At 51.6% G+C, this 13,122-nt stretch overlaps 1 protein-coding gene across 2 annotated transcripts in view; it reads right to left on the bottom strand.

Annotated features, from left to right (window-relative positions):
• FCHO1 (FCH and mu domain containing endocytic adaptor 1) overlaps positions 1–11,216 on the bottom strand; it is a 61,350-nt gene extending 50,134 nt beyond the window's left edge. For both annotated transcript variants that reach the window (XM_069105044.1, XM_069105063.1), the window contains exons 1-2: positions 11,135–11,216; positions 2,399–2,569 (exon numbers count right to left, since the gene is read on the bottom strand). In XM_069105044.1, the coding sequence (XP_068961145.1) occupies positions 2,399–2,425 (27 nt within the window). In that variant the 5' untranslated portion in view covers positions 2,426–2,569; positions 11,135–11,216. The remainder of the gene's footprint in view (positions 1–2,398; positions 2,570–11,134) is intronic.
• Between the last annotated feature and the right edge of the window lie 1,906 nt (positions 11,217–13,122).

Genomic DNA, 13,122 nt, shown 5'->3' with positions numbered 1-13,122 from the left:
TCTGTGTCCTGAGGGCCCTCCCAGCCCTGACACTCTGCATCCTGAGGGCCCTCCCAGCTCTGACACTCTGTGTCCTGAGGGCCCTCCCAGCTCTGACACTCTGTGTCCTGAGGGCCCTCCCAGCTCTGACACTCTGTGTCCTGAGGCCCTCCCAGCTCTGACATCCTGTGTCCTGAGGGCCCTCCCAGCTCTGACATCCTGAGTTCTGAGGGCCCTCCCAGCTCTGACATCCTGAGTTCTGAGGGCCCTCCCAGATCTGATACTCTGTGTTCTAAGGGCCCTCCCTGCTCTGCCATTCCCCAGCTCCATTCAGCTCTTTCTCTCCCATGGAACCTTGTAAAGCACTCTGGCACTAGTCACACAGGACTAATCGAGCTGTGTCTTAGAAGCATGCTGCCTGCAAGACTTTCTTCTTGGTCTGTTACCCATTTCTGCGCTGGCCTAGATGGCACCCATTGCAAACGGCTAACCAGGTAGCAGGGATCCTGACTAACAGGGCTATAGGATTCTTAGCAGTGTCAGTATGAGCCAGGCAGCGCTGGGCACCTGCTGTCAGTGGCCAGACAGGGACCCAGGAAAGCCCCCTGACATGAACCCTGCCTGCCATCTGTCTCTTGCCCTGAAGCCCAGCCTTGGTGGGCAACAATGGCAACAGTCACCAACTGGGCACTGGGCTCCTTCTAGGCTTGGGATTCCAAAGGGCACAGGTACTGATAATAGGCCTCAGGGACAAGAGAGAAGACCTTTTGTGTGAAGTGTCCCATGGAATGTCACAGGAGGAAGGCAGCCTGAAAGACTAAAATGTGCTACCCCCTTATTTTATAAATTGCGATGCAGAGAGAGGAAAGTCAAGGTCACACTGTCAGTGGCTGAGGCTGGACCAGAACCCGGGTCTCCCAACTCCCGACTTCCACCTTCCTGACTCTCATGCTTCTCTGTAAGCCTGTCTCCTCCAGGAGGCCCTGGGCTCCTGAGGAGTGATGTCCCAAGTTAAAGTTAGAGAAAGCACCATGGCTTGTCCAGAGCTCTGGTCTATGGACCCAGCAGAGCTAAATTTCTCTATGACCTCTAGTACGACCTTCCTCTGGAGGAGCCTTAGCTGTGCTCCCTGAGGACTGGATCTCAAAGCCCCATCTCATTTCTAAGAGAAGGAAGAGGAGGGCCCTGCTTCCTCCAGGCAAGGTGGCCCATGGATGCTTTCTCCTCCATCCCCAGGAAGGGTGCTCTCCAGACCCTGTAGCAGGGCAGGGCATGGGGGAGAGGGAGTATGGCCCCTTTAAGGAAGGGGACCCTGGCCCCCAGGCTATAAGGAGGGGCTGAGAAGCTGAGCTGCCTTTTCCTGGCTCTGTTGCCAGGGGCAACCGGTTACTGGGCAACCTGGGTCTCCCTTTGGCAGAGCTAGTGGGGCTGCAGAAAAGACTAAGAGGGGAGGTCTGAAGCCCCCCCCACCCCAGTTTATATTTTCATGTTTCTCCCCATCTCCCCCAAGGGATAGCTCCCATATTCCCCATGGGAAATCAGCTCTAAAGGCTCTAGGGAGTCCTGTGGCCTCCAAAGTTCATGGGAAGAGGAGAAGTCAGTTACGGGGAAGGTGAAGAAAGATAGGAAAACAAGGAAAAAATCCCCAAGCATTTCTGGGTCAGGGATGTCCTGGAAATTCCCTCAGCCCAGAATAATTCCTGACCCTGCAAAAGATCAGCCAAGATGTGGGGACAACCACAGGGCAGAGACCTCATCTCTAACCTTGGAAGCTTCAGCCAGGGCCCTGAAGCCTGCTCAGAGAGTCCCCTGTCCTGTTGGTGATTCAGTGGGAAGATGTGGAGGCATCTGTTGCCGGGACCCTCCTAGAAGAACTCTTCCCCAGGAAGTCTTCCTAGATTAAACCTGTCCACCATTTTGGATTTTGTCCTGTACCCAAACCCATCCCTGTCACCCAATGTCCAGGGCTATGCCTGCTCTTCCAATGGGGTTAAGGGTAGGGGCCTCATGTCTTCCTCATCCTCTGCCCCTGGAGACTGAGAACCAGAAGAGACCTTATAGATCATTTAGCACAAACCCTCCATTTCACAGAAGTTCAGAGAGAGCTGCCCAAAGGCTGATGGGCAGGAAATATTGAAGCTAGGATTTGAACCCAGCTCTAAAATCTCTTTCCAGGGTAACCACCGATTCCCTCAGATGGGGGCTCTCCAAAGGCAGCATCTAAGACTGCTCCTCTCTTTCTCCTAATCCAGAGTTTTCTCCCTCTGGTACAGACAGCCCACTCAGGGAGGAGTAAACACACTAGCCCTGGGGGCCAGCTACCATCCCATGGATGCCCATTTGTACCAACCCCCACCAGAATCAAAGCTCAGTCTCGGCAAGTACACCTCTCCCCTACCAATACAAGAGCTTTACTTACCCAAAAGTACTCCCCAAAATAGGACATTGTGGTTGCTGGCAGGTCTCCCAAAGACCCTTCCTGTGGTCACTCACTCTAGAGGAGACCGACTCAAGTCAATTCCTGCTGCAGGCCCAGCTTCAGCCCCTGAAGGAGGGGGGAGAATTCCAGTGCGTGTTTCTTTCCTCATCCCTAAACGCAGAAGAGAAGGGGGGACCCAATGAGGAATTGAAAGTGGGGAGGGGAGAGGGCTTGGTGAGTGCAGTTCCTTCCCCCCACAATGACTGGAAGCTGGTTGGAGGAGAGAAATGGTGGCTGGCCAGGTTGGGAAGGAGAGAGAGAAGAGCCTTTGGGGACGGGCCTGGCTCAGACATCTGGGTTGTCTCAGCATGAGGTCCCAACAGTCTCAGCCAGAGCAGTGATTGGCAGGCAGGTGTCCTGAAGAGGACGGCAAGGCTATGGTCAGCAGAGCATCCCAAGGCTAAGCATATTCCCTATACTCCAGGGAAGGTGCCGTAGGTCTCCTCCCTCTTCTAGGGATAAGGTTCTCCCCTCCTTGACAGTTCAATTGAGCAAGGCACAATTATTTATTAAGCATGACATGGCATTTCTTACATGGCAGGCAATGTGCCAAGTGCTAGGTTTAGAAGGGTACTTCCCAACTTTATCACTAATTCACAATTTGACATTGGGGAAATTCCTTTGCCTTTCTGGGCCTCGGTTTTCTTCATTTGTAAAATGGGGGAGGGGTGATGGACTGGCTAGTCTCTGGGGACCCTTCTGGGCCCCATAATCAGCGCTCTATGTGCTAAGGGCCCTGCTGGGGTGGGGGTGGGGGCAGTACTGGGGATCTTGGCAAAAGCGCCCCCAGCCAGGGCCCTGGTGGCTGTCATAGGAGCTGGGGAGTGATTCATAATGCATGAGGTGGTGAAGCTGGGTGCCTGCAGCAGCTGGGGAACGCCGGGTTGTTCTCTGGAGAGATGCTCTGATGAAGCAAACACAGAGATGAGTGCCCTGAACGCTGGCGTGGAGGGAAGGGCATGAGACAGGTCCTGCTGTGTGACTGCCAGCAGGGCACAGTCTCCTCTGTCAGATGCAGGGCTGGATTTGGGGAGCGGGGGGTTAAGATGGGAAAAGCCCTTCTATAACACCTACTATGCGTCAGGCACTCTGCTACACACTGAGCAAATGTAATCTAATTTCATGTTCATAGCGACTCTGAGAGGTAGGTACTATTATTATCTCCATTTTACAGATGAAGAAACTAAGGCAGATGGCGGTGAAGGGAGTTGCCCAAGGTCACACAGCTAGTGAGTGTCTGAGGCTAGATTCGAACTCAGGTCCTCCTGACTCCAGGCCTAGTGCTTTATCCACTGTGACACCAGCTGCCTCTAAGCAGGTGATTTATAAGGGCCCTCCCAGCCCTGACATCCTGTGTTCTAAGGGCCCTCCCAGACCTGACATTCAGGGTTCTAAGGGTCCTCCCGGCCTTGACATTTTATGTTCTAAAGGTCCTCCCAGCCCTGATATTCTACCTTCTGATATCCTATGTTGTTAGATGATTGCCTGCATCTCTCATTCTTCATTCTGCCAATTGTTCTGTGGACTGGGCAGTATGCAGACCACAGAAAGGGGGTCCCACCTGAATCATTGGCAATATTCAGACACAGCGTGGAGGCCAGGAGAGGGGGGGTGAAAGGTACGCTGCTTTAGAACCAGGCAGAAACACTGGCTCTGCTTGGCCAGAAGAGAGAGGCCACAGAGAGCCTGAGATGTCACAGAGTCAACCAGAGCCCCAAGACGTGGGTGCAGTCAGCGGCCTCACCTCCTACCCCTTCATCAGGCGCCTGGCGGTGGACCTCATTTCACTTGGCCACTAAGGTTGGCTTGCCTATCCTCGGTACCTACTCACCCCCCAGACCAGGAAGACAAGCCATTTCCCTCTTGAAGCCCCAGGACTGTGGAGAGCCCAGGGGACCTGCTCACTCCATGTGGCTGCCCGTGACGCTGGCAGGAGGAGGGAGGCACAAGGGGGCAACATTGTGGCTGCCAGGACTCACCCAGGGCTGCTGGAGCAGGTGCTTTTTAGCCTTCTCCATCCTCAGACTTCCTGGAGGGGGGGAGGACACCAAGGAGAAGGGGCAGGAGCTTGGCAGACCCCCCACAGGGAAGACGTAGAAATTGAGACAGGAGCAGTGAAGCCTCAGCTCAGCTCACTTCCGCCCGCACAAGAGACTGTTGTGTGGGGCCTGACACCTGGGTGCTGGGCTGGGGCCCTGGCAGGAAGGAGGCCAGACTGGGGAGCAGGAAGGTTCCTGCCCCACCTCCCGCTCTGCACACCCACAGCACTCCTTCGTGTGTGTGGCAGGGAGGGGGAGTATGCCCACCACCCCAAAAGGAAGAGTCTTGGGTTCTAATTCTAGCTTTTGCTACTCACTACCAGAGTGATACCTAAGTCCTTCTCCTCTCTGGCCTCAGTTTCCTCATCTGTAAAATTAATATACTGGACTATCCTTTCTGATGCTGAACTATGAAACAGTAAAGCACCCAGTGGGCCAGATCCCCAAGTATCCAAGCTCAGAATAGGGAAGGGCAGCAAAAGTCTGCCTGGGGATGTGGGCAGATAAGACTCTTTCAAGGGGAGAAAACATCATCCAAGGGCAGTTGCATTTTGTTTATGACAATAATTCCCATTTCTATAGGGCGTCAAGATTTCCCCACATCACCTATGGTAAGGGGAACAGTAAAACTGCTATTGTGCCCATTGTAGAGATGAGGAAACTAAGTCTTGAGGAAGTTAAGCAAAACTTATCCAGGGCTGGCTAATTACTAAACACAGGAAGCAGGATTTGAACGCGTGTCTCCTGGCTCCAATCCAATGCTCTTCCCATGACATCTCTAAAGATCCCAGGGTTTCTCTTCCCACCCCCACTCTGGGGTGTCCCCTTAGATGTCACCAGCATCTCTCTAACTAGTGGGATTACCCGAAGGTCTTCAACCACAGAAAAATCCACCAGTCACAGGAGACCTGGGTTCTAGTCACAGATCATGCATCTTGAGCTGTGAGGGGACACACATTTATTAAGCTCCTACTGTATGGTGTAATATGAGTAGCATGCAACTGTTACCACATTTGATCATCATAACAACCTTCAAGGCAGGTGCTGCTACTATCTCCATTTTACAGATGAGGGAACTGAGGCAGACAATGGTGAAGTGACTTGCCCAGGGTTACACAGAAAGTGCCTAAGGTTGGATCTGCACTCAGGCCATCCTGACTCCAGGCCCAGTGTGCTGTCTACTGGGCCACCTCCCTGCCTCAGAGGTCTTCTAGCCCTCACTTCCCAGAGGTGAAGTGACCTACCCACAGTCACAGAGAGCCTAGGACTCATGCTCAGGCCTGTCTCCATGGCACCACGAGTCTCTACCCTGGCTCTGTCCCTGACTGTGTGACCTCAGGTGACCCCCCCCCATCTGTAAAATGAGGACAAGAACCCCTGCCTGGCCTCTCTCCCAGAGCGACTTTGAGTCTCAGATGAGATGATGGACAATGGAAAGTGCCTTGTAATCCTAGGATACAACATCAGTGGGGCTGTGATTATCATTAAGCCCTTCTTAGGCATCCAGGACTCTGGAGGAGTCAGACTCCAAAGCCAGCTTCCCTTCCTTGTAGGATCACAAGCTTCAGGGAACACTTGAGAGAGAATCCAGTCCAGCCCTATGTCTGACCTGAGTCCCTCATGCTTCAGATGAAGCCTGGGTCTTCTCTCCAGGGATATAACTTCCCCAGGGTCCCCAGCAAGGGAGACCCATATTCCACATCCTCTCCTTCCCAAGGCTGGGGTGGAGGGGACCAGAGGCATCTGGGAAAGTCCCAGAGACAGTGCTGCCCTGGATGGGAACCAGCTCAGCAGAACTGAGTAAGAGGGGATGCTCTGGCTGGGCCTCTGGGTCAGGGAGTTCCTGAAAGTACAAGAGGCCAGGGGCAGAGGTCAGGGGCCTGGCAGGGCCTGGGAGAGATGGCCGGAGGGCCTACTGTACCCTTCCATCACTTCAGGATGAGGGGGGCTTTACACTGAACCTGTCTGCCCCAGACCCAGCTATTTCCATGGTGTCCCCCCATCAGTGTGTGAGCTCTGAGGGCAGGGCCCCTGTTTTTGACCTTCTTTGTACCCCCAGTGCTCAGCACATAAAAGTTCCTTAATAAATTATTGTTAACAGATACAGGAAAGAGCTGGGCAGTGTTCACAGAACACAGAATATCAGAACTGAGTGGCCTTGGAAACACGGAACATAAAAGTGTCAGGGCTGGAACACAGAAGGTCAGAACCAGGACCTTGAAACATAGAACATCCAAGCTGAAGGGTCCCCAAAGCAGAGACTCCAAGAATAGCTCACAGTGGCAAAAGGGGCTCACACACCACAGGTTGTGGGGCTACTACTTCTAAACTCTGTCACTTCACCTGCTGGGCTCAGTTTCCTTATCTGTGAAATGGGGATAATCATACTTGCAGTGAAGGTAAAGTGAGACAATGAGACAAACAGGGAAATATGTTCATTCCTTAACAACATACAGAACCTATATCAAATTGCTTACCATCTTGGGCAAGGGTGGTAAGGGAGGGAGGGAGATAATCTGGAACTCAAAATTTAAAAAACCCACAAATATTAAAAATTCTCTTTACATGGAATTGGGGAAAAATAAAATACTATTTAAAAAGAAAGAAATAAAATGAAGTGAGAAGAATCAGAAAAGTCATAGACAGTCAAACTTCCTTCTGCACTAAGCCTTTTGGGATACCCTGTATACAATGTCAAGGAAGACCACTCAGGGCTGTAAGGGACCTCTGAAGCCATCTAGGCCAAGCCCTGAATTTTACAGGTGAGGAAGCTGAGCCCTAGGGAAGTTAAGTGACCTGCCCAAGGTCAGACAGTTATTAGCAAATGTCCAAGGGAGGATTTGAACCTAGGTCCCCCAATTCCTGAGCCGACGCCCCTTTCACTGGAATATTAAAGACCAATAAGGACAATCAGAACTGCCCCGTGGGTAATTATAATGAGCAACCCTGAATCCAAAGAAGAGCTGTAAGAATATGCCTCTCTTCATTGTAGAATTGAGGGGCTGTAAGGGTGGAAAGCTTGGCCAGGGTCCTGCTTAGTTTTGCTGACTTTTGGTTTGGGTTTTTTTTTTTTGTTGTTGTTTTTGGTATAGTCGACAGAGAGCCAGCTTCAAAGCCAGGAAGATCCAAGTTCAAATCCTGCATCTGACCTATACTGGCTAATTATTTAACTGTTCAATGCTCTAGGCAACACTCTAGGACTGATTTGTAGGGAAAATTTTAAGAAATTTTCTGAGGTGCTGCCCTGCATTGATAGGGGGCGTTTTCTCCCAAGGGAGTTCCCTATACCAATCAGATTACTGGTTCAATACCTGTCTCTCTTCTTTTGTTATAAGGGATGGCTCACTGGGTGGGGAAGGGAGGAGGGACATATTGGGAAATGAAATTATGTAAAAACGAGATAGAGATTCAAATTTTAAAAGGCAAAAAAAAAAAATAGTTGCCCAGCCTCTTTTACTGTGTTGTGTGATAAGGGAACTCCATAAAGCTTCAAAGTTATAGAAGGCCAAGTAAGGGTTACTGCATTCCCCAGGATCTCTCCAGCTCTCCCCACCACACCTGGGCGCAAGGACTACTAGAGAGGGTAAGGCTAGGGAGGAGGGGAAGCAAGGGGTAGTGGCCAGCAGAGGAGATCCAGGCAGGTGACCCCCATGGGCAGAAGCCTCAACCTCCCAAGGGGAAGGAGTGCTTAACAAATGCTTAGTGACTGTCCCTCGCGTACCTGCCCTGAATTCTGATCAGGGCTCTGCAGAAGGAGTTCACTCCAAGGGGGTATTAACAAGAAAAAGGGGGAATCTTCATGTAATAAGCTGTTTGGGGTTCCCAAAGGATGGTGGACAATTGTACCTCCCTTCCCCTGGAAGAGTCTATGCCCCTTCCTGAGGCGGTCACCACGGCAGATGGGTTAAAACAGACCTCCAAGATTCTGGAAAAGACACCACTGTCCAGTATTTCCCTCGCTAGCCACTCCCACTTAGAGATTCTATGTTCGCAAGGCTGAGGTCCCCAGAACCGACCCAGAAATGAGACAAACTTCTTCCACTGCCCTAAGCAGTGACCAGGTAGCCTGAGATTTGTCTGGCCATACCATTCCCAGGGAGAGTGATGCTCGCTGTCAGGTGGGAGGGAGGCAGGAGCTATCCAGCTGGATCAGGAAAACAGCCACACAAGGGGGGAGGTGCATGCCAACCACACCCAGAGGCCAAACCTGCTCGCAGGCGTGGGTGCACAGCCTCCTCAAGGCACAGGCCTGGTATGTGGGTCAGGAAACACCCTTTGGGGGTGAGGATGCTGGCCAGCAAGTTCCCCCTCCCACAGCCCAGGTGGGGTTAGGGGAGGGCTGGAATCTGTCTTGCCTCATCTCCCAATCAGAGAATGTGAGGGCCCTCAGAATGTCACAACTGGACTGGGATCTTAGAACATGGAACATCGAAGTCGGAAAACAGAATGTCAGAGCTGAGAGGGCCTTAGAATATGGAATGTCAGCGGTGGGAGGACCTTAGAACACAGAAGGGACTTTAGAATACAGGATGTCAAAGCTGCCTCATTTTACAGACATAGATCACATTTTTCTTATATTTTAAGGTTTATAAAATACTATTCTCAAAGCAACTTTAAAGTGTCAGTAGCTGAAATGTACATACATACATATAGACATATATATATATATAATAGGCTTATTAGAGTTATAAAAGACCTCAGAGATTGTTTGTCCAACACCATTTTAGAAAAGGAAACAGACTCAAAGAGATGATTTGTCCAAAGTCACACTGGTACTGAGTGAAATGATCACCTCCATTTGACAGATAGATTCTGGTCAAGCTCAGGCCTATATTCCTAAATTCAAATCTTCCCTCAGATACTTACTAGCTGTGTGACCCTGGGCAAGTCACTTGACCCCATTTGCCTTAGTTCCTTTTTTCTGTAAAATGAACTAGAGAAGAAAATGGCAAACTACTCCAGGATCTTTGCCAAGAAAATTCCAAAATGGGGTCACAAAGAGTCGGACACGACTGAACAACAACAAACTTAAGTCCAGAGAGGGGAAGCATTCGCCCAAGGTCACACAGCTATTAGTATATATCTGTGATAGGCTTCAAGTCTAGTAGTTTCTAATATAATGTTTTTTATAAGCATGGACCTCACAGCAATTTATTATTAGTGCAAGTACTATGAGACTTATTTTGCAAATTAGGAAATTGAGGCACAGATAGGGGAAGTTAACACATCTGGGCAGGAGGGGACTTGGAACTAGAACTCATTTCCCTGGAGCTCTTGGCCCAGAGCCTAGAGGTGGAGGTGGCCATGGAGGAAAAGAAATACTATGGCTGTTGAACCTGTCAGGTCTGGGGCCATGGACACCCTCCATCACCTCCCAAATCAGAGTAAGACTCAGTGATTCCCAGAAGGCAGAGGTACCAAACACAACTTCTGTCTATCCCAAGAGTGCTGGATGGGGGTGATTGTTGTATAGCACACTACAGATCCAAAACCCCAATCAGTCAAGCTATTCTCTCCCCACACCCCCACTTGGGCTCAAGCCAGATGCTCACTGCCAGGTCCACCCTGGGAGAAAGGCAGGTTTTGGGGAGGATTTGCTGCGCACACACACGCACACACACACACACAAATACACACACCCATGGCACCTTCCTCCTCCTCCTCTCCCCCAGAGCTGCTGGGTAGAGCTGCCAAGTCAGTGAACAGAATAAGATCTGATTTTTATTTTAATCTCTGGAGCAGATGCTCTGTTGAAGCTGTCACACAGCGGACATGGACCCTGTGCCAGTCTGCCAACCCCAACAAGGATACCCCCAACCCCAAAGGCAGGGAGCGGCCCAGCCAGTAACACCACAGCTCAGGTGGACCGCGGTCCCCAGAGCTGGGAAGGCTAACCCTCACACACATAGTCCAAAGACAAGGGGTGCACCTAAGCCGGCCAACCCTGGGCCTCTGCACTGCCCCAGGTTCCATTCCATAATACACTCCACCCCCATGCCCGCCCTGAGGGCTCCCGGGCTCCGGGGTGCTCAGGCCCCATTGTCTCCTTGAGGAGGGCAGATCGGTGATAAACCCTTTGCCCATCAGTCTGGCACCTTCCTGGGCAGGGATCTGGGGTGGGAGCGGGGATTATGGATGCAGGAGGGGTGGGGTTGGCCCTCTTTATAGAGAAGGGCTAGTGATGGCTGCTCCCGGGAAGAGAAGCTATTGTTGGGGCGATGGAAGGAGAGGGGGCTTCGGAAAGAGGGGAATGCAGAAATGGGGCGATGCTTCTGCTAGCGGGTCCGAGGACGCCGCCGGTGGGAGGGATACGGGCACAACGGCGGAGACGGGAATGGACAGAGGTCAAGGCTGGGGAGAGAGGCGCTTCCGAAGGGGAGGGTGGCAGGGGGTGCTGCTCCGGGAGGGGAGGGGGCGCTGCTGCAGGAGGAAGAACCGCTTCTCCCAAAGATGGGGCCGCAGAGGGGTCTGGAGCCGTCTCCCAGTTTCTGCAGGAACAGAGGGCACCGGAGGCAGCGGGGACCAAGGGGAACCTGGGTGGCTCGTCCTCTGCACCAGCCGTCCTGGGAGCTGAGATTGCAGCGAGAGAAAGCACCCGGGCGCCCCCCAGACCCGCGGGGTCAGCGCGGCCACTCACCTCCCTGCGGCCCTCGCAGCGTCCTTCTCCAGCCGGCGCAGCCACCTGCGGCTCCGGGCCCGCAGACGCCGACACTGACACCCGAGCAAGCTGGGCATCGGAGCCCCGCCCCTCCCCTGGCTCCGCCCACCGGCGGGTGGAGCCCACGCAGCATCCCCCTCACCCCCCATCTCTACGTGCGGATCAGAGAACCTAGCTCCAGAAGGGGCGGAGCTGCCCGACACTCTCCCGTGATTGGTACATTTTGAGCGGTGGCTTTCGCAGCCTCATTTTCCGATTGGCTAAGCTCCGGAAGGCGGTCTGTCTCCCTTGGAGACAGTGGAAACTATTTGCATACCTTAAAGAGATCGCTCTCTTTAAAAAAAAAAATGTCCTTCTGCCAGCTCCTGCCCCAAAATTTGAGATTGTGATAATTACGGCTAGAGCTAGGATAGGGAATAAACATCTCTCACGCTCCATACCCCGAAGCAGAGGTCCAGAGGGATACTCCACCTCCCCAACTCACTTTTCTGAGCCATTTCCCCCCAAAAGAAAACCTTTTCCCTCTCTTTACCTCCACAAGGAAAAGAATATGAATTCCCCAATAAGCAGTTCTTCCATAATGGAACAGCTGCCTCCTCCAGCAGTGAGCAGCCCCTCCCTGGAGGTATAAACACGGAGGCTGGATGACCTCATCAAGGATGCTAAGAGTAGAGGGAACCTGGGGGTGGGAGGGGGACAGGGTGGTCTGTATTAGACGTCTCTAAGATTCTAGGCACCAGCATCCATCCCCAGGGAAGACATCATGACCCAGTAGAAAGAACCTTGGAACCTCTGCCTTTGACTTGCTGTATGACCTTGTGCAAGTCCCTTACCTTCTCTGGACCTGTCTCTCCATTTTCAAAAAATCTGGTATCTGGCCCTTCAAAATTTTACATGTCAGGTTTTAAGGGCCCTTCTATATTCAAAGGCTGTGGAGTGGTTCCCAAACTTGTTAAAGGTGAGATGACCTTTTTAACCTCAGAGAATGTCAGCTAAGTGGCACAAGAAGATCCAAGTTCAAATCCAGCCTCAAACCCTTATTAGCTGTGTGACCTGGAGCAAATCACTAACCCGTTTGCCTAAGTTTCTTTATCTTTGTAAAATGGGAATGGTACATATATCGTGAAGCACTTTGCAAACCTTACAATGCTGTGTTGAAATTGTATCTTGTTCTAGTCCCCCTCCCTCCAGTCCCCCAACTACCCACCTAGTTAGCATAGTAAGTTTGTAAGTAGCTAGTGTAAAGAAACAATAGTGAGATAGCAAAGGGGAACCTAGAAGTCACAAACTGTCCCAGAAATTAAGGGAGCTGAAATTACTTGCAACTGTCTTATAAATTAGGGGTGCATGGGAGCAGCTGGTAACTGCCTCACAGATTAACTAAAGCTACAGCCTTAGGTGAAGCCAGCTAGGCCTGAATGTAATGGCCCAGAGATTCTACTAACTGCCCCTGGCCTGTAAGCTTCAGATAAGCTTCAGACAAGCTTCAGACATTCCTGGTCAAGACCAGCAAAACAGTCCCATAACCAATTAAACTAATGGTGTTGCTGATTACTTTGAGACAATGTGGATGTTACTGAACTAAGCCTAAATTGCATGGATATGAGTAAGTCCACCTAGAAAATGGGACCCCAAACTCCTGCCCCCAGCACTCCTTCCATCTGCTACAGGGCCATCCTGCCCGCATGTCCCCAACTCCAAGCCAAGGTGACATAAGCAACTCTGTACCCTTCTCCCTCTCCATGGCTCTTTTCCACCAGTCTACCTCCCTCTACCACCCCATCCTTCACCCCATCATTCACCTCCCAACTCTCCATGCCTTGAAGCATTATTTCCCACTTGCTGCCATCAAGGTCTTTCCTAGCGAGTATCCAAAAAACTGGGCATGTCTGCTCTCCCCGTCCTCCAAAGGGACCCCTTGTGGTCCCATTCCTTTAGTTATAAATTGGAAGCATCAAGACTATACA

This window comes from Petaurus breviceps, unplaced genomic scaffold (assembly GCF_028583685.1).
Source record: "Petaurus breviceps papuanus isolate PSGF00001 unplaced genomic scaffold, PetGlider_PUasm1.0 103, whole genome shotgun sequence".
Classification (NCBI taxonomy): domain Eukaryota; kingdom Metazoa; phylum Chordata; class Mammalia; order Diprotodontia; family Petauridae; genus Petaurus; species Petaurus breviceps.
This window is presented reverse-complemented; position numbering and strand designations above follow the sequence as displayed.